Source organism: Jatropha curcas, chromosome 10 (genome assembly GCF_041381405.1).
Source record: "Jatropha curcas cultivar XTBG-Jc1 chromosome 10, XTBG_Jcur_1.0, whole genome shotgun sequence".
NCBI lineage: Eukaryota > Viridiplantae > Streptophyta > Magnoliopsida > Malpighiales > Euphorbiaceae > Jatropha > Jatropha curcas.
The window spans coordinates 1,174,658-1,200,231 of NC_143160.1; the positions used below are offsets into that span (position 1 = coordinate 1,174,658).

Genomic DNA, 25,574 nt, shown 5'->3' on the forward strand with positions numbered 1-25,574 from the left:
AATGTAAAATTTATTGGGTTGGATAAAACGTTGATGAATATATAATAAACTTTCAAGGTCAAAATTGTTAAAGTGTTATTGAAATTCAATTAAAATTGACAAAAAATCTTTCAAGTACGTTCAAGTTTGAAGCTTTTAAGATCAAATTTTGGCAATTTTTTGGAACAAAAACATTATAAAATTAGGGGAAAATTGGAAAAATATTGAAAATTACAAGAATTATAAAAATGATGCAAGTATAAAAATAATAATAATCCAATGGCTTAAAAATTAAAATTTAAGAGACAAACTCATTGGATAACCTAATTGGCGGCCCATCTTAAATCCTCAATAATGAATAGCAAAGTTTATCATTTGAACCCCGCCCAATAATAAACGGACAAAGCCCACGATGAGTAATCAGCCCAAAAACGAAACGACATCACTTGCCTTTTTTTTTATACTTTTTATTTTGGGTAATAACTTTCTCGTGTCAGCATTGTCGTGTAGCCACAAGGCCCAAACTAAACGCAGAAAGAGCTTCAAGAATGAAGTTTGAGGTGTAAGGGCAAATACGACGGGAAGAGAACAGAGAAATCAACAAATCAAATAAGCAGGGAAAGGTTCGCTGAAGAGAAATTAGACGAAGAAAACAAAATTATTCCATATTCAATAATGTTTTATAGAGGGTAAAAGTTGGCAATTTCTCTATCTCGCTTTGATCCAATCTATTATTTTGTTAGTGCCTTTCTTCTATATCATTTGTCAAATAAGTCTTGCAGTTATTTTTTTTGTGAATTTTTCTATTGTCTTTGATTCTTAGGGTTTTATTCCTTGTTAAAAGCTAGCTGCTTTTAATTTTTTGTTTGAACACCTTGTCTCCATCAATTACGAATACATGTTTTGGATTTTTATTTCGCTGCGCTGCTTTTTTCTTTCCTTTGATTATTTTACCTGGGTTTACTTTGCTTTTGCTTAGAATTGATGTGTAGTTCCCAGAAAATTTGTCGTTTTGGGACAATATTTGGATTTTTATTTTATTTTATTTTTTCTTGTGTATTGTAGTAATTTAGTCTCTGGCAATACTTGTGAATTAAAACTTTCTTTGGAACCCCTATGAACCAGCAATACCATATATGGCCCTCATATTATACTCAGCAGAGATTGGGTGCTATTATAATAACCCATGGGATTGGAAAATCTCGTCAGCATCAGAATATTCATTTATTTGTTGCTTTGTGGTTTTATGTTTGTTTTCATATTGATTTCTCTGCAAATAGGCCAGTTTGCATATTCACAATCTTTCAATCTTATTAATGTGCATTACAAGGAAAGTGAGGTGAGCCTTGTCTATTTTTGAGTCTTTGACTTGGTTGGTGTTTAGATGTGTACTAATTTTGCTTCTTTAGTTGTCAGCTTTATAGGTTGAAAACCAATCTGTTGCGTTAGAGCAATTTATAGCAAAATGGACAATGCTGCAGTTAGTTTATTTGAGGAATTGGGTTTAAGCTTTAGGCACAAATGGAGACAAAATTAGTTGAGGTTTGGGTCCAGCTTTAAATTCAAAAGCTGCTTCACAGAGCCAATAAAAGGGTTATTAGGGGTAATAATTAATGGATTATTTGGTAGCAAAATGTGGGTCTTTAGAGTTTGTAGTGTTTGTCAAAGAAAGAAAGGTCTGTAATAATAATACTGTTATAGCTAGATTGCTTTAGCTTCTTTAGTTGCGAAAAAAAAATCCACATGAATAATTCGTGTTGGTGGAAATTTTTATCTGAGTCCTTGCAGATCCAGGATAGGAAAATCGTATTGTTCTTAAAGGATAGAATTATCATTTTATTTATGTAGCTGCACGGGGCCTTTTGATGTGGCAGCAGCCCAGAGCTATCTCAAGAATATGTTTTTTGAGGAGTGAATTTAGTTTGTTGTCAAGTTCAGTTGGATGACAATTTTCAGGCATCATATCGGACATGAGCCCCAGTCTGATGAAATTGATATCGTTGGAGCTATGACATACATATCAAATGAAGTAATTATACACAACATAAAAAGAAGGGGAGAAGCTAACTCTTGATAAAATGCTAAATCATTGGACACTGTTTTTTGTTTACGGTGGGAAATGAGCTTTCTAGATTTAGCATATCTGCTGCTAATGGATCTAATGGATTGACTTTACTGATGGCATCAAAACCAAGTCTTCTTTCCTTTTTTTTGAAAAAAAAAAAATAATCAAAGTTTGTCTCTTTAAAAGGTTAAACAAACATGTGACTGGTTTGGATACTCAAACTGGCTCTTTTTGGAAGATTGAGATTCTTTATACATTTTTGTCTTTTCTTGCAAAATCATAAATCATTGTGTTAATTTGAGGCTTTCAGGTGTCACTGTTGAGTACTGGATTGTGAGATTCCTTTTCATGATTGACAAAAGAATGTTATATACTTGTGTGTATGCATTAATATGATTGAATCTTCGTTTTTGCATAATTATGTGCATAAAGCTTTGAGGAGCTACTGATTTTGCAATATTGCTTGAAATGATTTGGTTATTAAAGTAGATATCCCGATGGTGGTGATGGGCGTGAAATGGGTGCAAAACGTCAGCGTTTGGTTGATCAGGGCCCTTCATTCTATGGGACTTCTCCTGGTTCGAGTTTTATGTATAATCCACCGCCTTATGGATATGTTGCCCAACCTCCACCTTTCCCTGTTGTTCGACTTCGTGGTCTTCCCTTTGATTGCACAGAAACTGATGTTGCGGAGTTCTTCCGTGGCCTTGACATAGTTGATGTTCTTTTTGTCCACAAGGGTGGAAAGTTCACTGGGGAAGCTTTTTGTGTTTTGGGATATCCACTTCAAGTTGATTTTGCTCTTCAAAAAAATAGACAGAACATGGGCAGACGATATGTTGAGGTTTTCAGAAGTAAGAGGCAGGATTATTACAAGGCAATCGCAAATGAGGTTTCTGAAGCTCGTGGTGTTTCACCAAGGCGAAATGCTCCAAGGGCTAAATCTTATGATGAGGGAAAGGACTCAGCCGAACATACAGGCGTGTTACGCTTGAGAGGACTGCCATTTTCTGCTGGCAAGGATGATATAATGGAGTTCTTTAAAGATTTTGTTTTGTCAGAGGAGTCAATTCATATTACAATGAATTCAGAGGGGAGACCGACTGGGGAAGCATTTGTGGAATTTGCAAGTGCAGAAGATTCAAAAGCAGCAATGTCCAAAGATAGGATGACTCTCGGAAGCCGTTATATAGAGTTGTTTCCCTCATCGATTGAGGAGTTGGAAGAAGCAGTTACGCGAGGTCGGTGATGTTTGCTTTCTGCTATATGTATTACTGGTGATGTCGAACCTTTCCTGACTGTTTAAAATTTTGCTTCGTTACTTTTTCTCAGTTAGATTGGTTTGCTGTTATTTTATCTGTATGTTTTTCCCCTCTAGAATTCCAAATAAGATGCTATCCTATTTAGTCAGTTTGTATTTCTATTTATCTGGATTTGTCTGGTAGTAAACCGTAGCTTTAACAAAACTGGCACCATCAGCTTCTTTGTGACATTGCCTGAAATCTTAGCACTAGTTAGCAAATGCTTGAAGAAGGATAGTATTGTTATATTCATTGAGCATTTCATTTACAATATTTAAGCTAGGAAAAGGGTTTACCACCCATTGTTCTGAGAGTTTCACCATTTCAGAAATTCGTGTTTAACAAGCCGCTTCTCAACCATTAGACCTGGAAACTAAAGCAAAACCAGAAAAATGAACCTATAAATACATTAGTTGCAAGAACAGAGACAAAATAAGACTTTTCTTCTCTACTGTGGGATCGTCATAGGAAGGAGAACAAAAAAAAGAAGGTCCGGAATCTGCACTCAGAGATAAACGCAAGGCTTTGTTGAGAAGTGCAGGGGAATAATTTTACTGCTTTTGAGATGATAAAGATAAAAATAGTCCCTTTCTTGATGCTATCCAAATTATAACTTTGATAGGCTATAAAGCTCACTTGTTGTCAACCTTGAATGGTTTCAGAATTAGAAGTGTTCAACTAAGTAAAAGAAGATGCCTTGCAGTGATAAGAATGGCAGAAATGTTAAAAGCTGCTGCCCTGACCGCATCACTATAAGGGTAAAAAATGGAAAGGAAAGGAAAAGGAATAGCACTTGGTGTGTATTTTTAATATTTGTTTATTGATAATTAATACGAGTTTAAGAAAATAATTGTATCAGAACTTCAATTCAATCGTTAACTTGAATGTGATAAGATAGACACCATTAGATTAGTTTAATGATAATGATAATTGTGGCATTTAAATTAATATCCAAATGCATTTGAATTTAAAATGGTAGTTAAGTGGTGATTATCTTTAACTAATTTAGGTAATATTTTTGAATATATAGAATTTAATTCAAATATCAATGCCATTAATCAAGAATTAGAAAGGGACTAAATCATTAATTAATTCTTAAAAAAAATGGAAGATAAAAATTACAAACTTCGATCATGTGATTTAAAGATAAGTCCAAACAATTTGTTTGTATTATATGAAATGAAAATTTGAAATTATGGATAAAAGAGAGGCACGTGCACGAGTGGGTTAAACCCTCTTTTAGGATCCCCTGAAGATGTTTAACAAAAACGAGGCCATGAATGAATATAAAAGTGTCTGACCAAATGAACCTAACTCAGTTAGGTATATTTTATACATACAGACACCTTTCTTTCTCTCTTTCTGTTTGTCCTTATCTCCTCTGTAGCTGTAAGTTGGTAACTGGTAAGAGAGAGAGGGAGAGGCAGAGGAAGAGTACGTGCATTTTTCATATTAATGTCGTTCAGAATCTTAACTATCAACTAAGAACAGTGCACGGTGAACTGTTCATGGCTTTGCATTACAGGAACCCGACACTGCCCATGTTTTTGCCATTTCCTAATATTTGTGATCCTAGGATTCCCACAACTTATTTCAAATCTCTCTTTCCCTCCTTTTCCTTCTTTTGTTTTTTCATTACTTGTTATAATTAATTTTTTAACCCATAGGAAAAGGACAAAAATATATGACTTATACATTTTTCATATTTTTGACATTGAAAAAAAAAACCTCAATTCTATATTTCATATGATGTGATTGCTTTTTCTTCTTTGAAGATGATCTAATTACTAAAACAGAGATGAACACAGAGAAAAAGGAAAATTAATCTCTTTTTTTTTTTCAAGATGATAAGAAATTAGAATTTAAGAACAATAAATTAATAAGTGCATTCCAAACGTTTTAGATTCGCTCATATAATATATTATATTCTGTTATATTACGATTCACCAAATGGAATCTATAATTACCTTAACAAGTTAAACACAAACTGTATTTTTTTTCAAATCAAAATTTTTAAAAGGTTTATCTTTAAAAAAAAAAAAAAAAGCTTAATTGTAGTACAATACTACAAAAAGCAGGTTACCCTAATAAATTTTTAAAATTTTTAATTATTCCAAATTTGAAACCATTTGTTGCTCGCTATCTATCCCTCTAAAACAGCGGGCAGTGGGGCAGCTAACCTAATTATCTCTCTCTTACCCGCAATTAAATTTCTCACTTCACTCACTCTACCATTTTATAACCCTAACTCCCTCCAAACACTGAAATCTTTGTCGTCCCTCTCTTCTTCGTCTCTGCTCTCTATGTTAGCCCCCACATATATATAATTTATAGATCATTCGTTTCTTCTTCTACACGGTGAGTGTATCTTTTATCTAATGGTTTCGATCCAAACACGATCTTTTTATGATTAGCAGTAGACTCTTTACAATTAATTTGTGTTTCTGTTAGGTTTGGTTTTGCTAGATGATGATCAATGGTATTTTAGAGTTTTTTTTAATGTGTTTTTGTTGAAGAAGAATTGGGTTTTTATCTTTTTGATAAGTTAGTTGCTGTGATTTTGAAAAAGGCTCTGGTCTTCCACTTGGCTTTTTACCACTTTCCAGTCAAATTAGCCTTTAAAGTGCTCTCTTCCATGGTTTATTGTGACTTACCAGTTTTTCACATCCATACTAAGTAAAGTTTTTAGTTTATTCTTACCCGTTTTTAGCATTACTTATTTTTCTACTTTAACTCTTCTCAAACTATTTAGTATTTACTACTCCATTTTCCTTCCTATCCATCCACCTATGGCCCCTTCTGATAGAACAAGATCAAGAACGAGAGCAGGAGCCAAACCAGCAAAAACAAAAACAACCCAATACAAGAAAAGCCGTGTCAAGTCCAAGAACATTCAAGAAGCATCAATAATGGTGGAGAATTTGCCTTCTGATTCTTCCACCACCACCACTACAAGCTCAAATACTTGTTTAAAGATTGATGGGTTAGATTTTGAGGGTAGCGTTGATATCTCTACAAGTTCATGTTCTACACCAAAAGCTCAGAAATTTCGAATACCGGAGATAGTTACATGTCCACCAGCACCCAAGAAGCAAAGAGTTATATCAAATTGCTCATTGCAAAGGAGACCGATCGCTTTCTTTGCCCCTCCAGATTTAGAGCTCTTCTTCTTCTTTGCGCTTCGTGATATCTCAGTCTGAAAAACTGAAATTTGTTCATATCATATGAAGGGAAGATCATTTCAATATAGTCTCAGAGTTGATCCTTAATAATTAATTATAAATGACTTCACTGAGTTATAATAGTTTGTGCTTTTCTTATATATTTCATCCTTTTAAGGTATAGTATGATAGTTGAGCTTTTAGGGTGGGTGAGTATTAATTAGTTGAGTTATTTTCAATTGATTTGTAGGGTACCCTAATCACTAAATTTAGTGGGAGTTGTCCGACTAAATTTAGCCTTATATGCCTACTTTATCATTACTATATATTTTCAATTTTCAATTTTAGATGTATTGCTGACTTTGGGAGTTTGAAGAGAGAGATCAAATTAATGTGTATTGGCTTGATTTAAGGTTTGTGAGTGTGATTTCAGTGTGCAATTATGAGCCTTTCTTTGTTTTAGTCAAACTTGAGAAAGTTAAAGCATGAGACTTACTGTTTATGCACAAAATGCAAACTCTTCTTCTTCTTCTTCTTCTTCTTTTGTTACTCTTGAATTGATATTATAATCATCAAAAGTGCCATTACAAATTTCATTATGAAAATAAATGGTTAATTTAAATCAAAGCAATTGATTTCTTTTTTATTTTCTTCTTCTTGAACTCCCCACTAATTATTAAATGTATAAGAAATTAAATTAATTATATTCAATTAATGGCTATATAGTTGCAACATTAAAAAGGGTCCACCTGCAACCACTAGTTGATCTGCACAGATCTTGGTGGTTCTAAAAAAAGTCTTCTAAAAGAGGTCTGCTCATATTCTACTTTATGAGTCTAGATAGTAAGAAAAAATTATAGGATGATGCATTTTTCTTTTTTCGTCAAGGCTAGTGTTTTTCCAATTGCAAGAAAAATTCTGTTGGGTATTGTGACTTTTTGGATGGAAGAAATGAAAAAGAGAGAGGTGAATTAGAGGTTAATTAAGCATGATTAAAAGGGATTAGTTATATAAAATTAATAGTGTAAGTGATGGGATAATGTTGTCAGATTGTGGGTGTCAGTGTGTCTAACGGGAGGACAGCATCCATAAGGGAATCCAATGAAAACAGACTCGTGCGGGTTTTTGTTATCATTGCTCCTCTGTAGAATCTCAAGAAAATTTCTCATTATTTTTCCTTCACTTTCCTTTCCTTTCCGTTCTGTAACTTATTCCCTGTTCATTATAAATAAATTATACAAGCATTGATTTGGGCACCTGCATTTATTGTCGTTCTGGTTCATGTATACCGAATATTTATATGTGTGAAGCTTCAATTATTTCCTTTAATCATTTTTATTCTTCTGCTGCTATATATATATATATATATATATATATATATTGCCATCCCATCAATGGCTTTGCTTTCTTTTTGAAGCTTCTCATATATACTCTTTAGATATTAATTGAACATTCATATAATCAAAGTGAAATCATTCCTTCTCTATCAATTAGATGCATGTCCTTATAATTGAGTTTTTATTGTTGGTTTTCCTTTGAAAAAAAAATGAAAATCATAAAAATAAAATTATCACTAATTGGGTTTAATTAACTCGATTAATGCGTCTATGAATAATTTCATATGAGTTTATAACATAGTTATTAAGATCTAACCTCGATTCATAACATCTTGAGCTTAATTTTCAATATTAAAACATAAGTAATTCTATTGCCATTTTGTCTAATATTTACATCTCATCTCTCTCAGATGCACACCATCGCAAAAAGCTAGTGTCTGGGCTGTAGTAGCTCTTTGCGCCTTTAATTATTATTATTATGTTCTATAATTAAAATCAAGTATTATGTGGAGATTAATGCAATAATTATATGAATATAAAATGAACCAAGTGCCGTTTAATTAGATTTTTTTTTTTTTCCAACATCTATGATGAAATGTCGGTGTCAAAGCCATGGCCAAAATTAACCTTTTGTGCGAAAGTAGGATAAGATGAGTTTTACACTAGTGAAATGAAGAGGAAGGTGGGCATGGATAGATGATGATGAGCGTGAGATATAAAGGACATAAAAGAAATAGTAGTGGCTAAAGCTTAGGCTTTGAATATCTGATATACATGTTGGAGCTTTTGGAGATAAATAAATGCAGGAGGGAATATGGGAAGGACGGGATTGCATTCATTACAAGTCCCTCTTCTTTAAATGATAAACTGATAAGGGTACCCCTTTCCTTTCCTTTCCTTTCCTTTCTTAGAAGCCTTTTCCACCCTACCGTGGTCCCTTCTTTGCTGGGCATGATCATATCTTCATGTTCATGAATATGCATTACGCGTTTTCTTTCTTTCTTTCTCATTTCATGCCCATAACTTCTTTTCTTTCTTTCTATACATATATGGAATAATACTAATTTATGATGCACGAAAACTCCTAACTATATATGCACTTTTATGCATTTCAGAAAACTTTTTCCGTATAAATTTATATTTTAAATATGATTTTTTTGTGTTTTCGCGTCTCTTTATTTCCGTTGGATATCAAGCATAGATACCAATCAGGGTTGAGGAGGAACAAACAGTCGTTTCGATTCAAACCAACCCGAACCAAGATCAAAAAATGCAAACTGAAAATTTTGGACAATACCGAACCAAATTGACTCAAAATGAACTAGTCAATTCGACCAATTTTGATCGGTTTTGGCATGTTGATTGGACTTTAACTCCAACCGATGAATTTTCAAGAAACCAACTCAAATTGAACAATAAGTTCAGTTCAAACCGAATAAACTGACCAATTAAACCTCTCTTGAAGAGCTGACCGAACCAAATTGAAATGGATCAGTTCGGTTCGATCAGTGGTTTTACATACCTCTAATTAGGGTTAAGGAGTAGCTTTTTTTTTTGGTATGGGATTGAAATGAATGAATGGAATAGTTTTGTTAATTAGTAGGTAAATACCTTTTGCCTATTCTCTTATTAGAATCTCATATACATAATTAATGGTTTGAAACTCAAATCATTTGATGACCACAATTATTGGGGAAAAGTTTGTGTTGAGGAGCCTTAAGCTCATCATTTCACTCAACAAATTAAATAACTTTTTAGGTTAATTTTATAGATTCATTTTACAATATAAGCATTTTCTGGTCAACAAGGCATCCTAATCATTAATATCATATTAAAGAGGCAAGTATCAATTCTAGGATCTTGTATTCCATTGACATGTTTATATACTAAATTATTACTTCCATACGTGCGTGTGTAAGAGAAAAAGAAAGCACATGGAGAAGACTTTCATATTGTGTTAAAGAGGATGAGAGCTAGACTTAAGGACTATATGAAGGAAAATTATTTTTTGGCATTAATATGATAATTCTTAGAAATACTTATTTTAAAATTTTCTTCAAATGGGTACGTCTAATTCAAAAGTTCTTCCAACTCTTTAAATTATTTTACCAAAAAAAAAACGTGATTAATTTCTCATTTTCAACGCGATATTCGATTCATTCTCTTACTCGGCATTTCTTGATTCTAACTAATCTATGTACTATTTTTAGAGGTCCTGTCAGGCTTCGCTCATTGATCAATTCTTTTTTTCTAGCGCTATCACCGCGGCTTTATTAGACCGCTTTTTATTAGGTAGATTGTTATGACTAAGATTTAATTATAGTTTATTCAATTAAATTGAGATTAAAAATTTAACTTTCTTGTTGTTAATATTTTTTTTTACTGAGAGGTTAAAACAACAATAACAAAACATGTAGTGTGAAAAGGAAAAAATGCCTTGGAATGAGGGATATTATAAGATAAAATTGATATAATTGATTGATTGATAAAAGAAATTGCATGTGTGTAGATTTGACATGTCTCTCCTAAAGTTGGAGAGTACTCTTTTTCATTTCCAATGATGAAATGTATATTTATCCTATCAAACCTTTTTTTTTTTTTTTACCTTCAATGGAGGGTATTAAGCCCTTAAGAAACAATCCTATCAAACCTTTGATTCCTAAAGTTTAATCTTTTTACTATTTTACATTACTATTATCTTTTGTAGAATCCTAGGTTGCCTCTCCTCTTCTCACAAAGGAGATACATTATCTTCTTTAACTTTTAGGTAAAAGTCCTTTCACTACAGTAATTTTCCTATTCTCTTCTGTTTTGGCACTAAGTTACTAACATCCCATATTTGCTAATATTTGACATTTTATGGACATAATAAAGACACAAAAAAAAAAAAAATGAAAATTTCCAAAATCCCAAAAGAAATGAAAATTTTTATATTACTATAAATTTTATGTGCCTCTACGAGTTGAAAGATAGACCCAAAAGAAAAAAAAATTAAGGGTAATCTCTTAAAAAGGATTAATTTAATTAAATTGGGGATATTAATTAAAGAAAGTAATTCCAATTCCAAGTGGAATCCTAGGCTTTTCTTGTATTAAAAGATTCAATTATTCCATTATGTTGATTTCAGGCCTACATACAGAATCTCCTGGCCGGTGGACGGTTCTTTATAATTAAATAAAATAAAATAATACTGCTGCTTCTTGGCCCCTAACTTAATTTCACTTTACTGCAAAGCTGACTTTATCGTTTTATGTTTAATTGAAAATAAAAATCTGCTGAAAATTATTGAATTGAAATTATTAATTTTTTGTTTAATAATTAAAAGAATAATTTGAAAATTTTATCTATTTTGCCACTTTAAATTTAAAAGCAAATTTTATAATTCACCACCAAATTCCAACGTTTTGCTCTTCCCTTCCCTATATTATAGTTGAACATTAAATCACAATATCAATAAGTAGTCAAATCCTATGATTAATTAAGAATGCAAAAAGAAACCATGTCGATAGCTTTGCCCAAAGATTACCATAAGGTTATAAAAAACAAAAAATATATTTTACGTGCAACGTTGGATCTAGCATATTATATAACTTAAAAAGAATATTTAAAAGCATATAATTTTTTTTAATGTGGACATGACCTTGATTAGCCTAATACCTTACTTTTTCCTCCCCTTTGTTAAGCATATTGAAAATCACTTTTTTTTTTTTTCGAAATCATTGGACCGCGTAATCCGGTTTAGGGCTTAGTCATAGTTAAGACTCTTCATTCCTCACTGCAGAGCTCTTCTAATCGAGCCACAACCCGTAGGTCATATTGAAAATCACTTTAGTAGATAATATGTTAAAGTTTATACAATGAGTCATGCTAAAGAAAAATTAATATTTATTAGACTCCTTTTATTTCTAAAATATAATTTGCTTTCGAAAGTATTTTTCAGAGTTTTTGATATTTGGGGTTCAAAAAGAAATTAATTATTGAAAATATGTTCAGATCAATGGAAAATAAATTTCCATTTTCAAAAGAGGGTAACATTTTTCTGATATTGATAAATTTATTATAATCTTATAAACATGTATTTATTATCGGTTGTATATTTTTCTTCACATATATTTTTGAGAGTAAATTTTTTAAAATATAAAATTTCTATAGTTGTAAATATTTCTAGTCTTATAAATTAAATTAAAGATAAATTAAATTATCTTGAAAATTTATTTTTCAAAATCAAACAGATTCTTTATGTTAAAAAGAAATGAATCAGATTATATTGAAAGCAGAATATTCGTTATTAAACAACATATGCATATATGGATATTCTTAATATGATCTGCTTCTTTGCATCTGAAAATCAGATAAGAAGTTGAATTTATATATGTTCCTTTGCTTTTCTTCTTGCTTCATGCCTGGGGTTATTCTGTAAAAATTCATAAATCTTGATCAATTTCAAAAGGCTAAAGAAGGTGTTTTTTAGAACAAGTTGCTTTAATTTTATATCTTCTGTCTCAGTATATACACATCCTCCTTTTCTTTTCTTTTTTTTTTTTTTCTCCTCTCTTTTATTCTTGTCTTCCTTGTACGTAATTCATTATATATGTTAACCTTTTTATTTCTTTCCTTTTTTTTTTTAAAAAAAAAAAGAATACTGGAAATTCTTAATTAGATAAGAGTTTCTGTAGAGAAATTGATAGAGAAAAGCAAATTTCTGTAGCTCTTTAGACTGCACCAAAGAATTCAAATGGTTCCTTTACATGTTCTTCGAATCCCAGAATGAATCTCCCAGCCCCAGCCCAGGATATTCTTTATATTATATATTCTATATTCCACTGCTTGTTGGTGTTTGATTTGATTTTGAAATTATTAATTAAGGATCCCATTACTCACTTTTTGCTATATATAGCATGCAAAAATAAATATCTCAAGCAAAAGTGATAAGTTAACTATTCAAATTAAAAATAATAATAATAAATAAATCTAAAGGCTTGGTAATGAAAATTATGCCAAATAGTGAAAAAGTCCTTAACTTTGATATTTTTTACAATTTTAGTCAATTTCTTTAATTTTATCACTTTGTACCTTACACTTTATTTTTCATTTGACTGAAAAATTAAGCCTTTGTTTGGATGATTTTTCTTTTTTTGAATAAAGAAAAATAACTATGGAAAATACTTAAAGAAAAATATTTTTATTTTATTTGAAAATGAAAAGAAAAATATTGAAAGAAGTAATATTTTAATTTATTTTAACTCGTTCCGTATATTTGGAATCTCTCTAATTTGAAGACAAAATAATAAAAAAAATGAGAATTTCGTTTATTTTTATCAAATTATCAAAATATTTTAAAATAACTGAAATTATATTCATTGTTTAAAAAAAATGAGTGCATAATTATGAATTATAATAATAATAACATTTATCATAAAGGAAAATAAATTCATTTTCTTTCCTTTATTATATCAAAACAAAGTTTAAGTAATTGAATTTAAATAATAGTTTTTATTTGTTCAAAAAAAAGAAAAAAAAGAAAAGAAGATTCAAATCCATAGGGCTCGGCTAAGCGACAATAACTTGTTTGACTATTTAGACATACTCAGCCTATCCTGAAGCCCAACATAATTTGGATTTGGATCCAAAGAAAATGAATGGTAGGATATTATGGGCCTACTTCCTTTCTTTTGCAGAGACTTTTTTACCCCTCAAGCTTCGATTATCTTATGATTTTAAAATATTCAATAAACAAAATTAACTTGAAGAACAAGTAAAATTTTGAAAAAAAAGGTTCATAGTTGGTATATGTAATTAAAATATTCAATAAACATTTTTCTTTGAGAATAAGTAACATTTGGAAAAGAAACTTGATACCTGCTAAATGATATTAATCACCAAGTTATTTTACCAACAGAACATTTAGGTGAAACTTACTTGGAAGGTTACACATTCGAAATATGTATGTGAAAAAAAAAAATCATTTTATTTAATATAACCCATTCAAATTCTAAAACCTTTAATTGGAAATTTATTGTATTAATTAATAAAATTAAACCACCAAAGGCTTAAACTTTCGGTAACCTCTATATATATATAAATGGGCCAAGCTTGACTAGTAACGGCAGCTCAACAGCTCAACATTCTGTCCATTTGCTGTGAAATGGATACTATCACAGTCGGGTGACGTTATTACTTGCTCTAGGTATTTTAAAACAAAAAAAATTTTCCCGATTGTTTTTTGTTTAATGAGTAAACGTGGAAATACTGTTTGAAGAGCCACGTGTATAGGAGCTTCTGTCGTTATCCTTGTGGACCCCGGTTTTGAGCCACGCGTTTCCCGTATTTTGCCCGTCAGATGGGCGTCACGTGGGCCGGGAATTGCATTTTTTAGTATTTACTTTTCTCCACAATTTTAATAAAACTTAAAAAGAACTCCCCGTAACCATACAAATCACTACCCCCCGCATAAGTAACACACGTCACATGCACTCCACTTTGTAGTTTGTAACCGGACAACCTACTATCACCGGTATTTCTATATATAAATAACCCATATAATTAATAAATATTTTAATTATAACACTACGTCAATATATGAACAAATCCAATAATTTCTTTACCGAAAATATAACAATGCCAATGTTAATGACCAAATAACCTAATTAAAACCATTCTCTGTTTTGTGAAAACCCCTCCACCACAATTTCCAAAGCATATTTAGAAACTAATTGCTTAATTAAAAACTAAAAAAAATTAATGAAATCATTTGTTATTACCTTCGAAAATAAAAACTAAATGACAGGAATTTTTATTTTTTAAAAAATATTATACATTATAATGTATTATACTATAATGATTTTATGACATCAGAAATTAATATAAAATGTTTTCATATTTTTATTTAATGGCCATTTCTTTTTTTTCTTTTTTTTTTGAATGTTAAGAAGGAATATATTCAGACATGGATCTAACATATGCCTTTATTACTGGATTATGTTTTGGTGTCTAATGGTTCATTTCATACATTAATAATTAAGTATTTAAAATATTATAATATAATTGAGTATTTAAAATTTGTTATCATACAAAAACTTTAAAACACCGGAGAAGAGAGTAACCCGTTTGAAAGCATCCACGTGTCTTGTACGTGGAAGTAGCGCAGGTGAACATATCATAACCCGAGTTGGGGAGTTTAAAATAGAGAAACAGTTCCGGTACAGTTATGATGATACTCAAAAAGAACCCTGAAGAATCGCAGAGAAACTAGATTGACTCTCTTCTCTTGGTCTTCTCTTCTCTCTTAAATACGCGAGGAGCCCCAAATCTAGGGTTTTGTTTCCTTCTATTCTGTTCTATCAGTAAGTGCCGTAATCATTCTTATTTCATTTCATTGCTTACTTTAAATTCTTGTTCTGGTTTTTATTTCGCTATTTTTTATTTGTTTTTCCTTAGCCGTGGATGATTGATTTTTATTCTCAATTCCTATTAAATTGGGGTTTTTACGTGAAAATTATCTGTTTTTTTTTTTTTTCTTTTTGGTATGGGTGTACGTTATGATTTGTAATAGGGAATTGCGAATTTAAAGTAAATTCTAAGTAAAGTTCAATCTTGCTTCGTTCTGCATTTGTCTTCCACTTAATTTCAAGAAATCTCTCTTTACTCTTTACCACCAACCAATTGAAGATATAAAAGAATAATATTTTTTGGGGTCCTTTAGAATGTATTTGTAGAATTTAACCACGATGTTTTGAAATTTAGATATCGTTGCAGCAATTCAGTCTTACAATAAAGAATTGTATTCCTGCCAGGCCAAATTTTTTATTTATCATCCAATTTAAAAGTGCCTCTGTTTAGTTTAGTATGCTTTCTACGTGTTTTTTGATTCTGTGGCTATTGCTACTATATTTGAGAAAATTCAAACTTTTGTGTTTTTGGTTGGCTAGTAAGACTAAGAATTCTCTCAGTTATGAGGTGGTTTTTTTATCCTTGACCCTCTATTCATGTAGAAATTGGAACGATTAAATTATCCAGGCATAATATGCTTTGTATGGTCAATCTTTTTATCCATATAGCACTTTCTGTGGCCAGACCTTTGCTTCCGATTTCCTTGGCTAACATCAAGTTGTGTTATTTCCATGTTTGGATAGGACTTCAAGAAGCTAATTGATTAGAAGGCATGCAGTCAAAGTCGGAAAGTACAAATCGACTGGATCCAAATCCACATGTCATTCAACCATATGCAGTCCATTCTGAGCCTTGGTGGCGTAGTATTGGTTATAATGTGGCCTCAACTATGGCAAGGGAAAATGCTTCCAATTTATCTTCAGCAGAAGGCCCAAATGATTCATTGTCAAATGATGATCAGTCATTGTCAAATGGAAGACTAAATGAGGAGGATGATGCTGCTAGCAAAGAATCACAAGCCACTGCATCTTCAAGATCAGGTACTTTTAGCTGCTTGGATGTATGAAGCTTGTAGAAGGGTAATGTTTAGAGATGCATCAATTGTGTGATTTATGGTTTAGGAATTGCTTTGAAAATGTTGCTTGGACTAAATTGCTAATAAAGATTTTAATTTCAATTTCAATTTCAGTTGTGAATAGCGGCCAAGAACACAAAAATTTGCAACATGTTGCTTCAAGTATGACTACAATGCATGAAGAGTGCCTGGCACAACATCCACAGCTTGAACTTGTTGGTCACTCTATTGTAAGTTTGCGTTCTCCTTCACCACTCCCATTTTTTTTTCCTCTCCTTTTTTGTCTTCCCTCATCCACTCCTAGGAGTAAATTTTTAATCTTTAAAGCATGTAGCTGAAAGCTAATCAACTTATAGACTCGGGATTCTGTAACTTGTAGAGTTCAGGAACTCTTTCTTACATGCTAAATATAAGGGATTCCTAGTTTTCTTGCAACTATTTTGCAGGCATGTGCATCAAATCCATACCAGGATCCGTACTATGGTGGAATGATGGCAGCTTATGGGCATCAATCTTTGGTATGTAGCATGAAGCCTTACTTGTATGGTGGTGAATGATGACATCCTTTTTCTATTTGTCACACGAAGACAGCAAATGGGACATGTTGTCTCTTTCTTGCTACTGTTTACAAGTGGGGGAAAATAGCTTAATTTTAAATTGTGTTAATCTTTATCTGTACCCTTAGCTAGACATTGCTTTGGGAAGTTGCAGTTATATTTGCTCAGGTGGAGGTGGGTTAAGAAGGAAACATAAGTTATAAAGCAGAGTGAATTTGTCACTCAGCTCAAAGATAATTCAGCAAAAAGAACCTAATACAGCATAAAGCTGATACACTTCTTGCCTAGAGATGACAAGTATAAAAGCAAATTCAATGATGATCTTTTTGCTATGATTCTCTGATATGCTAATCACTTGTGAACCTAATTAATGGGTTATTTTCTCTCTCTCTTTCTCTTTGTGTGAGTTCTCTTGTGAACTGCCATTGTTGTGCTTTGAGTAGAGTGTGGCCATTCCATTCATTGTTGTGGACCTAGCCATCAGGGATTCAGTTCCTATTACAGTAAGACTGTTGTTATTTTGTTTTTCTTTTCATTGTTGAATAATCTAACCAATACGTCAATATTTTCAATGTTAGGGTTATCCTCATCTTTTGGGAATGCATCATGCTAGAATGCCTTTACCCCATGAGATGGCTCAAGAACCTGTTTATGTAAATGCTAAACAATACCAAGGGATTCTGAGGCGGAGACAGGCACGTGCAAAAGCAGAGCTTGAGAAGAAGCTGATAAAAGTTAGAAAGGTAAATTCAATAACTTTTCAAGTTACATTCGGATATGGTTATGTATTGTCTCTGTGCTTGGTAGGCTGTTGCTGTTTGAAAATTTTCTCAAGTATTTATTGTGAAGGCAATTTGACATCTCATTAATTCATATTTTATAGCCATATCTTCATGAGTCTCGGCACCAGCATGCTATGAGAAGGGCAAGGGGCACTGGAGGACGTTTTGCAAAAAAAACCGGTGCTGATGCTTACAACAACATGACAGAAGGCAAGGTCAATGATTCTGGTCCAATCCCCTCATCTCAGTCTGGCAGTTCGTCAGGTTCTGAGCCACTGCCATCAGATTCTGCTGATGTTTGGATTTTCTCCCATGGTCAGCAGGATACCAGAGCGCCCAATGTGCATGGCACTTTAGAAGCTAACAACCATTTAAATGGAGGGAGTCATCACCACAACCACAGTGGCTCAACACATCATTCAAGTGCAGGTGAAAAGGATGATGGAGACTTTTCGGGCCAAAAACGAGTGAGCTTTTCCTCCAACCAGGCCTCACAAAGGCCTCTTGCCATCCAGTAAACCCCAGAGCGATAAGTGGATGCCAAGATGGAGGATTCAATTAACCCAAGTAGAAGTAGTTGAATCCTCTTATGGTAACCACATCCTGGCAATACATTTCCAGGCGGCAATTCATTCTTGGCTTTTTTGTGTTTGTTGCTCTGATGACGAGGGGAACAAATGAGGTGGTTGCTTGTTTAAAGTCTGCCGAGGCTCATACCTCATGCCATCATCTTTTCCCATTTTCATTTTTACTGTGTACATAAACACGCTGAATAAATGCGAGAAGAAATAGTCTGTGGATAGAATTTTAGATGGGGAAACAACTACTTTCTTTACTGTAGGATTTGTGATCTTTATTTCATAATGGCTTAAACGTTTTTTTTTTTTTTTTTTTTTTTTTTTTTTTTTTTTTTCTGTTTCTTTTTTTGTTTATTCAGAGTAGTAGTGTACAATTTCTCAGCCACTGTTCATCTCATCCCAATATCTTGAAATCTTTCAGGTTAGAGGTCTCAATTTTAGCTATGGACTATGGTGATGGGCAACTTCAAAATCCTATCGCTACTTCATATTATGGTTTACGTTCTCACAAGTGGTGCAAGTTTGAAAATCTCAAACTAAGAAGAGCTACGCCCAGACGTCAAAAATGCTTTGATTAATGTTTCTCAAAAATCAAATCTCCTCTTCCAAATATGTTTTGCAGATATTTAATGAAGTCGTTAGTTAAAAAAAGAATTCTCTTAATCAAAAACTGTAATCTATTCTCATCTAATGGATCCTATTAAAGGGGCCACAAATTAAAAGGCAACTGCTTTATTTCACTGTTTGATTACACAGTTTTACACTCAAAATTAGATAAAAACCCAAAGAAAGAAGGCAGTATATCTATTTTCTGCTCAGTATAGCATTTTTCTATCCTTAAATATGATCTTGATGCTGAGGCTGATCCATGTCTTCTGTGTTTCCAAGTACTTCATTCTCAAATTGCTCTGAGTTTGTCTTACTCTCATCCGCAAAACTGTCATTGGACTCTGTGGCGTTAACCACAGTCTGCTGCTTCTCCATCATACCAGACAATGCTAATCTCGGAGACCACTCAAGAACATCATCAATGATGTTGGACATTCGCTTTTGATACCTGCAAGAACGTAGTTAGAACTTCAGATCATACACAACATGCCATTTAGCAGAGTGGCGATTTTGTGTTTTGCACGGGTCATGCAAGTGCATTTATTTTCTTATTTTTTTATTCATTTATCTTTTTATGAAAGAGATGCTTCTCAGTAAATTGTTTTCTTCTGAAAGGAGGTCAGTCATATAGTGTCTTTGAAGCAATATGATCATATTTGTAGAAACCAACTAATGTTAACAAGAGCAGGAATATGACTGACCTAGCTCTAGCAGCCTCATCAGGGGCATGATGCCTAAGCAGTAATATGACCAGCACAGCTACTACTGCATAGAAAAGCCTTGTTGTCCACTTAGGTCGTTCCTCCTCATCTTTCTTGGGCCAGAAACGGAATAGTTCTCTCAATGTAGCTTCTTCAGCAAGGATGTTCGGGAAAAACCAAACCCGCTTGCCCAGAACGATGTATAGAGCACCAAATACTGTAGCCCTTACTGCCAATTAAACAGAATGCCTTAACGACAACCCCAAGACCCAAAAACAAATCATACTAGCAGTCTAAAAATATTGATTTTGAAATTCGATGAAACCTATAAAAGAGGAACTAGTGAAAGCACTGCCTGTAGAGATAGTGATACCAGGAAGTTATTTATATCAGTGAGCTGTAAATGCGAGGAAGATAATAAAGTTTCAATTCCAACTGACCAGATTCTTACATACTAGGTAAAGAGCACTAAATCAACAGCAGAAACATAATACAACTACACGCACATCCAATGAGTTCAGATAAAGTTTAGTTTCGTTTGATTGGCATTGAAGTTTATGATGCATTGTAAAGTACAATATGACATAAAATCGGGATAAAAGAATAGCACAGCAATACTTACATAGAAGCAGGGACAGAATAAGCAGAAGGGCCCCCGCACACAAATAGAGAATTAATAGCTTGCACCGGTGAGGATATACAGGGAACAGGCAAATTGCTAGAGTCAACACTGGCCAAAAAAATGAGAGAAGTGTCTGCCACAGTGGCCTTCGTTTTACAAATGTCCATGCAAAAAAGGCATCATTTTCTGAAAATACTTGGTCCTACAAAACACAGTGGAAGTATAATAGCTTAGCCAACAGAAGCAATTTAATAGCATGCTCTATACGCCTAGATCAGAAGGGCAAACAAACTAGTGTTGATTGGGATACCGTTAAAGGTTAATGATCCCATGAAAAAAAATATCTACTGAATACATTGATAGGAACATTGCACACATCACAATATCCCAAAAATTTAAAGTTCACAGATATGAGAAAGGACATAACTGAGTTTGAACATTTGTCAATAGAGCAATTCTACATTATACATGAGTAGAAGCAAAACAATGGAAGAACTGAGTATAATCAATTGAATAAGAGTGCATGAAATAGAAAGCAGACTAATCAATCAAACTTTGCATAAAGCAAAAAGTTGAGCTAAGAGAATCCTGGATTAAAATATTATAGTTCATCAAATTTTATAATTATTTAAAATAAATTAATGGCATTACAATTTCTATAGCATGATAATTTAATAAAGTAACCCACGGGAAAAATAAATCTTTTATATACTAATATATTAAATACATTTATAAAATAAAATATTTAACAATAAGGTAATTTACCGGAAAAATAAATTTTTAATAATGTATTTATGAATTGTAAACTATCAAAGCAACCTGCGCAAAACGCGGGCTAAAATATTATTCTGTATGTCAGCTGCAGGGGTTATTTATAACAAAATCTTCAGTCATGCAGGTCAAAAATCAATCCTATTAATCAGAAGTTTCAATGCCAAAAATAAGTAACTTACAGGGAAGATCTCTAGATGAGCTGGCCAGGTAGACAACTTTTTCTTCCCAGGACGGACTGTTTTCACCACACGATCACAACGTACCAAAAGGTTCTTTCTTAATAAACTGTTAGCAATTTCTTCAACCTCAAAATTTTTATTTGACTCCAATATATCTTTTACCTCCGGATGATTTTTCAGGAAACTTACAAAATCCTTCCCTCTAAAGTATTCAACTCGGGTCTCCTGCAAAACAGCCCAACGAGAAACCAAAGCTTTGTGGTCCCTCACCTTCTCAGCAAACAACTGAAATACATCCTTCTTTGCAGATTGTTTCTAGAAAGAAACACACACGGTGTTAGCAAGCACTGAAAATAATGATGGATACTTTAAAAGAACTTAATCAATGACAGAAGATCCTACTATTTACCAGATCCAAGAAACTTCAAGTCTAATATTAGATGAGCAAAAGAAAAAAGAAATATATTATTGCTGCATACTACTACTTATGGGGATCAAATTTGTTAAGTAATATAAAATCACTGTGAGGATTTGTGGCAGGTAAAGGACACGGAAATGGTGTGAAAAGAGTAAGGTATAAGACAAGACAGGGGCGGAATCCCTGAAATATGGAATACAAATAAAGAGATATCAGCATCTTAAAAAGGTACTAAGCTATTGGCCCAAGAAGTTCTATTATCTCCCATTTTCTTCCTAGTTGCAGCACCTTCTTTATCCAGAGCTATTGGCTCAGAGTCTCTCTCAAAAGCTTACTTTTTTCTGCTATGGACGTGCAAAAACTACATGCAATATAGAGATAAGAAAGAACAAGACCTCATTTTAAAAATCCTGGAAGCACAAGCCAAAATAATCAAACTGCCAAGAAATTCCAACAACCCTGATCATATAAAAATAATACCGAACAAAATTTCTTCACGAGGGAAAATACTTGTAATCCAAATATTTGTGCATTGTCTTTCTTCAAACCATGCCAATCATTAGACTTCGATTCATTAGAAAAAAAACCTGACCCAAATCGGACTCTACTAAACGCGAATTTTCCTGGTCTGGCATAATGAAAAAACAACTCATTCGATTTAAATTCAATTCATGTTTCTACAATGTACACGACCTTTCATTTCCCAGTAACCATACATACAGAAATGAAAAGTGTGAATCTAGCGCAACCTTATCGACATTCTCGAAGAACAAATAGAAAAACAACATACATTTTTGACTTCACAAGAGCATGAAAATTGAACTTGATAATGTATATAAGATAATAGTGTAACCCTAGATTCAGAGGAGGAGAGTACAAACCCTAGGAGGCGTATCGGAATTCGGATCCCTGTTGCCGTTTTGCACGGCCGCGGATGATCTTCGAACCCTTTTCTTCTCTGCTCCAGATTTCTTCATCTCTCTAGCGCTCTCTCTCCCCTCTCTCTCTCCGATTTTTTATGTTTCTTCTTTTTGTGTTTTCTGCGTTTTCTTCGTTTTCTGCAATCGTTTCGTGTGTTTTTACATATTTTTTTCGTTTTGCTCCTTGTTTGAAATAGAAGCGAAATTTTCCCCCAAAAAAAATAAACGAATAAATACTAGAAGAAAATTGATTTTTATATATTTTTAAATATTCCTTAATTTGTTTGGCCAATAATTAATTAAATAATTTGAATAAACTTTAAGTCATTAGAAGTCCCAATGTCCCCAAATAAAGATGGGCTATACAATAACGTCGCCTCTCTTTCTCGTGATCTAATAAATTAGTGAAAACTTTTATAGTTTAGAGAATTTAAATTTCAAATCTTCACTTCTTACTTAAGTGAAAATAACAATTAGACTAAACATTGATTAGCTCACAAATAATTTTTTTAGAGGGGATAATTTAAATAAACTTATCAATTTCCATTAAATTTATAATTTTGAGCGGTGCTCTAAAATAATTTGTGAAGGATTCAAAAATTAAAATATATTTCAATTCCAGTTGATAAATATAATTTTTTTTCCATAGATAATAACCTATCCAATGAGAAAAAAATAAATTAAATATTTTTTATTTTTTTAGCATGCAAAATATCACAATAGTTATTATGTCATTACATCCTTTTTTTTTTCCACTGTTGGTTATTTGATTTCATATCGTTAATTATGGATCAGTTTAAGGCCATAGGTCCAGATTGAATGAATAAGTCTTCGGCCCATTCAATATAAAAAAATATGGGTTAGGTGTTATGATATCCAAAGTTAGATCATTCTCACATCCGTTGCCAAACATCTTTGTTATATACAAGGGCATAGAAGGAAGGAAACGCATACTCATGTTATCCAGAAATTGAAATATGCTTTATCTTCACTGTCTCTCACTCAACACTAAGCAGCCATTATCACTCCCCCAACTTTCTTTAATCACTAATAACAAACCCACATCTCTGATCTCCGTTTGGCTAGCACATCTAGATCGTGGTTATCTTTTCAATAAAAGAAACACATATCGACCTTTTTCTTTATCTTCTTCTTGTATTGTTTATGCAGTGGACAAAGACTCCCAACAGTATGAAATAGATAAAGATAAGGCCAAAGAAGCCCTCCAAAAACTTGACCAGCAGCTCCAAGAACTCTCCAAGAAACAAGTCAGCTCTCCGAAAATAAGAGGTTTGTGTATTATTCCCCTGATTCTTGTTTTTTTGCAGCATAATCGAGTGTTTATCATAAGATTTTTTTGTTTTCAAAATTTTCCATGAGGTTGTGATAAGAGAAAAGTTTATGGAGATTGGTTTAGATAATTAAAGAGGTTTTTAGCTACTACTACAAGATTTATATTAACCCAAGGAATTAAATTCATGATTTTTTCAATCATATTATTAACAGAAAATGGCATGTTATATTGAAAATGGTTGCAGCTTCAGAAGTGAAAGTAGGAGATCGAACAGAAGAAGAAGAAGCGAATGTGCCTGAGATATCAGGGTCTTTTCTTGTGTTTGTCACGGCAGCACTCTTTCTTTTCACCATTGTCTACAACATTATATTCATTACAGTAATAGATTCCTCCACGAGATGAATCAGAATCAACTGCTACTACTGCTCTGGAAAGTGAATCTCGAACGGGTGCTTGGTACCTTAAATTTTCAACTGTTGTGGTTATAAATTCATATTAGTTCAGAGCTAAGATTTGAATATTCTCAGTACTGGTTTTCTTGTTGGATTTCTGCTCCTATTGTCCATTTGTTTGTTCTAAGTTTCATGATTCAATACTTCAATTCAATGCACAAGTGATAGGACAACGAAGAGGTCTCAACCAAAATTTGGGCTAATCCCAAGTCCTATGAGGGAGAGTCATAGGACTTGGGAGAGGTCAATTGGAGGGTAAAAGACGCATCCTGTGAGATGCACAAGCGGTTTGCGGCAAAATCGTTGAACGACATTCTGTTTGATTTGGGAACATATGAATGGCCCATCATCATTATCTTCGTTCATATTAGAGCTCCGCTGAGCCGCGTATGCGCTTGTCCATTTGGTTCAAGTTACGAGGGCCCTTCCATACACTGAACGACAGTCGTTTGCATATCGTTCATTTCTTTTGAATTATTGAACTCATCATGATTTTTAAGTAGGTGATATATTCATGAGAAATTCCAATGGAGATTTGAGAAACAATAAAAAAATTGAATTCAAAGGTACTCGTATTTAAAATTCAAATTACATGGATTATCAAAATCTAATGCCACCTTATACTATTATAAATTATTATTTTAATAAGCATGAACGTTTGTTTTTTTTATTGATAAGTTCAATTTCGTTAATAACACTCTGAATTTATTTAAGAAAACTAATTTAAAAATGTATTATGCTAAAGATCAACATGTGAGTGTGGTTGATTTGTCCTCTTATATTCCAATACAGAATTTAGTTTTGGATCTGGATCTAAGTATTAAGATATTATGTCTAATCCATCTAGATTTATGGGATTATAGTATAAGTATTGTCTAATATGTTGTCTTGTATGACAAATTCTAACCAGACAAATTCTCTCTTTCTTTCTAAGATTTTAACCTAGGAAATAAAGTCAGTTTCAGACAAATGAAACACGTCTTTCACAAAATAAATACTTACAATATTAGGTACCCAACTGCTTGTAAAAGTCTTTTTCATTGAAAAAGAAGAAGAAAAAAGAAGTCTTCAACATTGCAGAAAAATGAACAGTTGAATACTAACACAAAAGAGGTCCAAAATGGAGATTTGACAAAATTAAGCAAATATGCCTAAGTTTGACCTCTTCAAGTACAAGCAATGCTTGGCTTTGGATTAATCTACATGTTCACCCACCAACCATTTGGTTGCCATTTCTTTCTTCTATCTTTTCACCTGCAACCTATTATTTCATGCCAAGATTCAACACCACCACCGCCACCACCGCCAGTTATATTATTCACCTTCTAAAAAAAAAAGAAAAGAGAAGAAAGAACTGGGACTGAATAGTTGATAGTTGAGC

At 32.7% G+C, this 25,574-nt stretch overlaps 5 protein-coding genes across 8 annotated transcripts; 4 read left to right on the forward strand and 1 right to left on the reverse strand.

Annotated features, from left to right (window-relative positions):
* The first annotated feature begins 475 nt into the window (after positions 1 to 475).
* LOC105648282 (RNA-binding (RRM/RBD/RNP motifs) family protein) lies at positions 476 to 3,454 on the forward strand. 3 transcript variants are annotated; one of them, XM_012234621.4, is made up of 2 exons: positions 476 to 717; positions 2,531 to 3,454. In XM_012234621.4, the coding sequence occupies exon 2, from the start codon at positions 2,562 to 2,564 to the stop codon at positions 3,291 to 3,293; it is 732 nt and encodes a 243-aa protein (XP_012090011.1). In that variant the 5' UTR covers positions 476 to 717; positions 2,531 to 2,561; the 3' UTR covers positions 3,294 to 3,454. The 3 variants fall into 3 exon arrangements, with proteins under 3 accessions (XP_012090011.1, XP_012090010.1, XP_012090009.1); XM_012234620.4 differs by having other exon boundaries at positions 476 to 668; positions 2,534 to 3,454; XM_012234619.3 differs by having other exon boundaries at positions 477 to 668.
* Positions 3,455 to 5,539: 2,085 nt separating this feature from the next.
* Positions 5,540 to 7,034, forward strand: LOC105648284 (uncharacterized). Its single transcript, XM_012234622.4, has one exon. It carries the CDS (start codon positions 6,135 to 6,137, stop codon positions 6,543 to 6,545), a length of 411 nt encoding a protein of 136 aa, XP_012090012.1. The 5' UTR covers positions 5,540 to 6,134; the 3' UTR covers positions 6,546 to 7,034.
* Positions 7,035 to 15,028: 7,994 nt separating this feature from the next.
* Positions 15,029 to 18,534, forward strand: LOC149492894 (nuclear transcription factor Y subunit A-1-like). 2 transcript variants are annotated; one of them, XM_089726915.1, is made up of 6 exons: positions 15,029 to 15,186; positions 15,976 to 16,272; positions 16,422 to 16,537; positions 16,754 to 16,825; positions 17,443 to 17,607; positions 17,748 to 18,534. In XM_089726915.1, the coding sequence occupies exons 2-6, from the start codon at positions 16,005 to 16,007 to the stop codon at positions 18,162 to 18,164; spliced, it is 1,038 nt and encodes a 345-aa protein (XP_089583041.1). In that variant the 5' UTR covers positions 15,029 to 15,186; positions 15,976 to 16,004; the 3' UTR covers positions 18,165 to 18,534. The 2 variants fall into 2 exon arrangements, with proteins under 2 accessions (XP_089583041.1, XP_089583042.1); XM_089726916.1 differs by lacking the exon at positions 16,754 to 16,825.
* Positions 18,535 to 18,940: 406 nt separating this feature from the next.
* LOC149492895 (translocation protein-like protein) lies at positions 18,941 to 22,644 on the reverse strand. Its single transcript, XM_089726914.1, has 5 exons — positions 22,409 to 22,644; positions 21,110 to 21,424; positions 20,157 to 20,358; positions 19,535 to 19,763; positions 18,941 to 19,281 (listed from the first exon to the last, which is right to left on the reverse strand). Exons 1-5 carry the CDS (start codon positions 22,502 to 22,504, stop codon positions 19,062 to 19,064), a joined length of 1,062 nt encoding a protein of 353 aa, XP_089583040.1. The 5' UTR covers positions 22,505 to 22,644; the 3' UTR covers positions 18,941 to 19,061.
* A 747-nt stretch (positions 22,645 to 23,391) lies between these two features.
* On the forward strand, positions 23,392 to 24,320 carry LOC149492896 (uncharacterized). The gene is made up of 2 exons (XM_089726807.1): positions 23,392 to 23,737; positions 23,986 to 24,320. The coding sequence occupies exons 1-2, from the start codon at positions 23,425 to 23,427 to the stop codon at positions 24,141 to 24,143; spliced, it is 471 nt and encodes a 156-aa protein (XP_089582933.1). The 5' UTR covers positions 23,392 to 23,424; the 3' UTR covers positions 24,144 to 24,320.
* The last annotated feature ends 1,254 nt before the right edge of the window (positions 24,321 to 25,574 follow it).

Coding starts and splice junctions, on each gene's coding strand:
- LOC105648284 (XM_012234622.4), top strand. CDS start 6,135: ATGGCCCCTTCTGATAGAACAAGATCAAGAACGAGAGCAGGAGCCAAA.
- LOC149492895 (XM_089726914.1), bottom strand. CDS start 22,504: ATGAAGAAATCTGGAGCAGAGAAGAAAAGGGTTCGAAGATCATCCGCG. Junction 20,359..21,109: donor CTCATCTAGAGATCTTCCCT/GTAAGTTACTTA, acceptor TGTGTTTTGTAG/GACCAAGTATTTTCAGAAAA. Junction 19,282..19,534: donor GATGAGGCTGCTAGAGCTAG/GTCAGTCATATT, acceptor ACGTTCTTGCAG/GTATCAAAAGCGAATGTCCA.
- LOC149492894 (XM_089726915.1), top strand. CDS start 16,005: ATGCAGTCAAAGTCGGAAAGTACAAATCGACTGGATCCAAATCCACAT. Junction 16,538..16,753: donor AACTTGTTGGTCACTCTATT/GTAAGTTTGCGT, acceptor ACTATTTTGCAG/GCATGTGCATCAAATCCATA. Junction 17,608..17,747: donor AGCTGATAAAAGTTAGAAAG/GTAAATTCAATA, acceptor CATATTTTATAG/CCATATCTTCATGAGTCTCG.
- LOC149492896 (XM_089726807.1), top strand. CDS start 23,425: ATGCTTTATCTTCACTGTCTCTCACTCAACACTAAGCAGCCATTATCA. Junction 23,738..23,985: donor CAGCTCTCCGAAAATAAGAG/GTTTGTGTATTA, acceptor AAATGGTTGCAG/CTTCAGAAGTGAAAGTAGGA.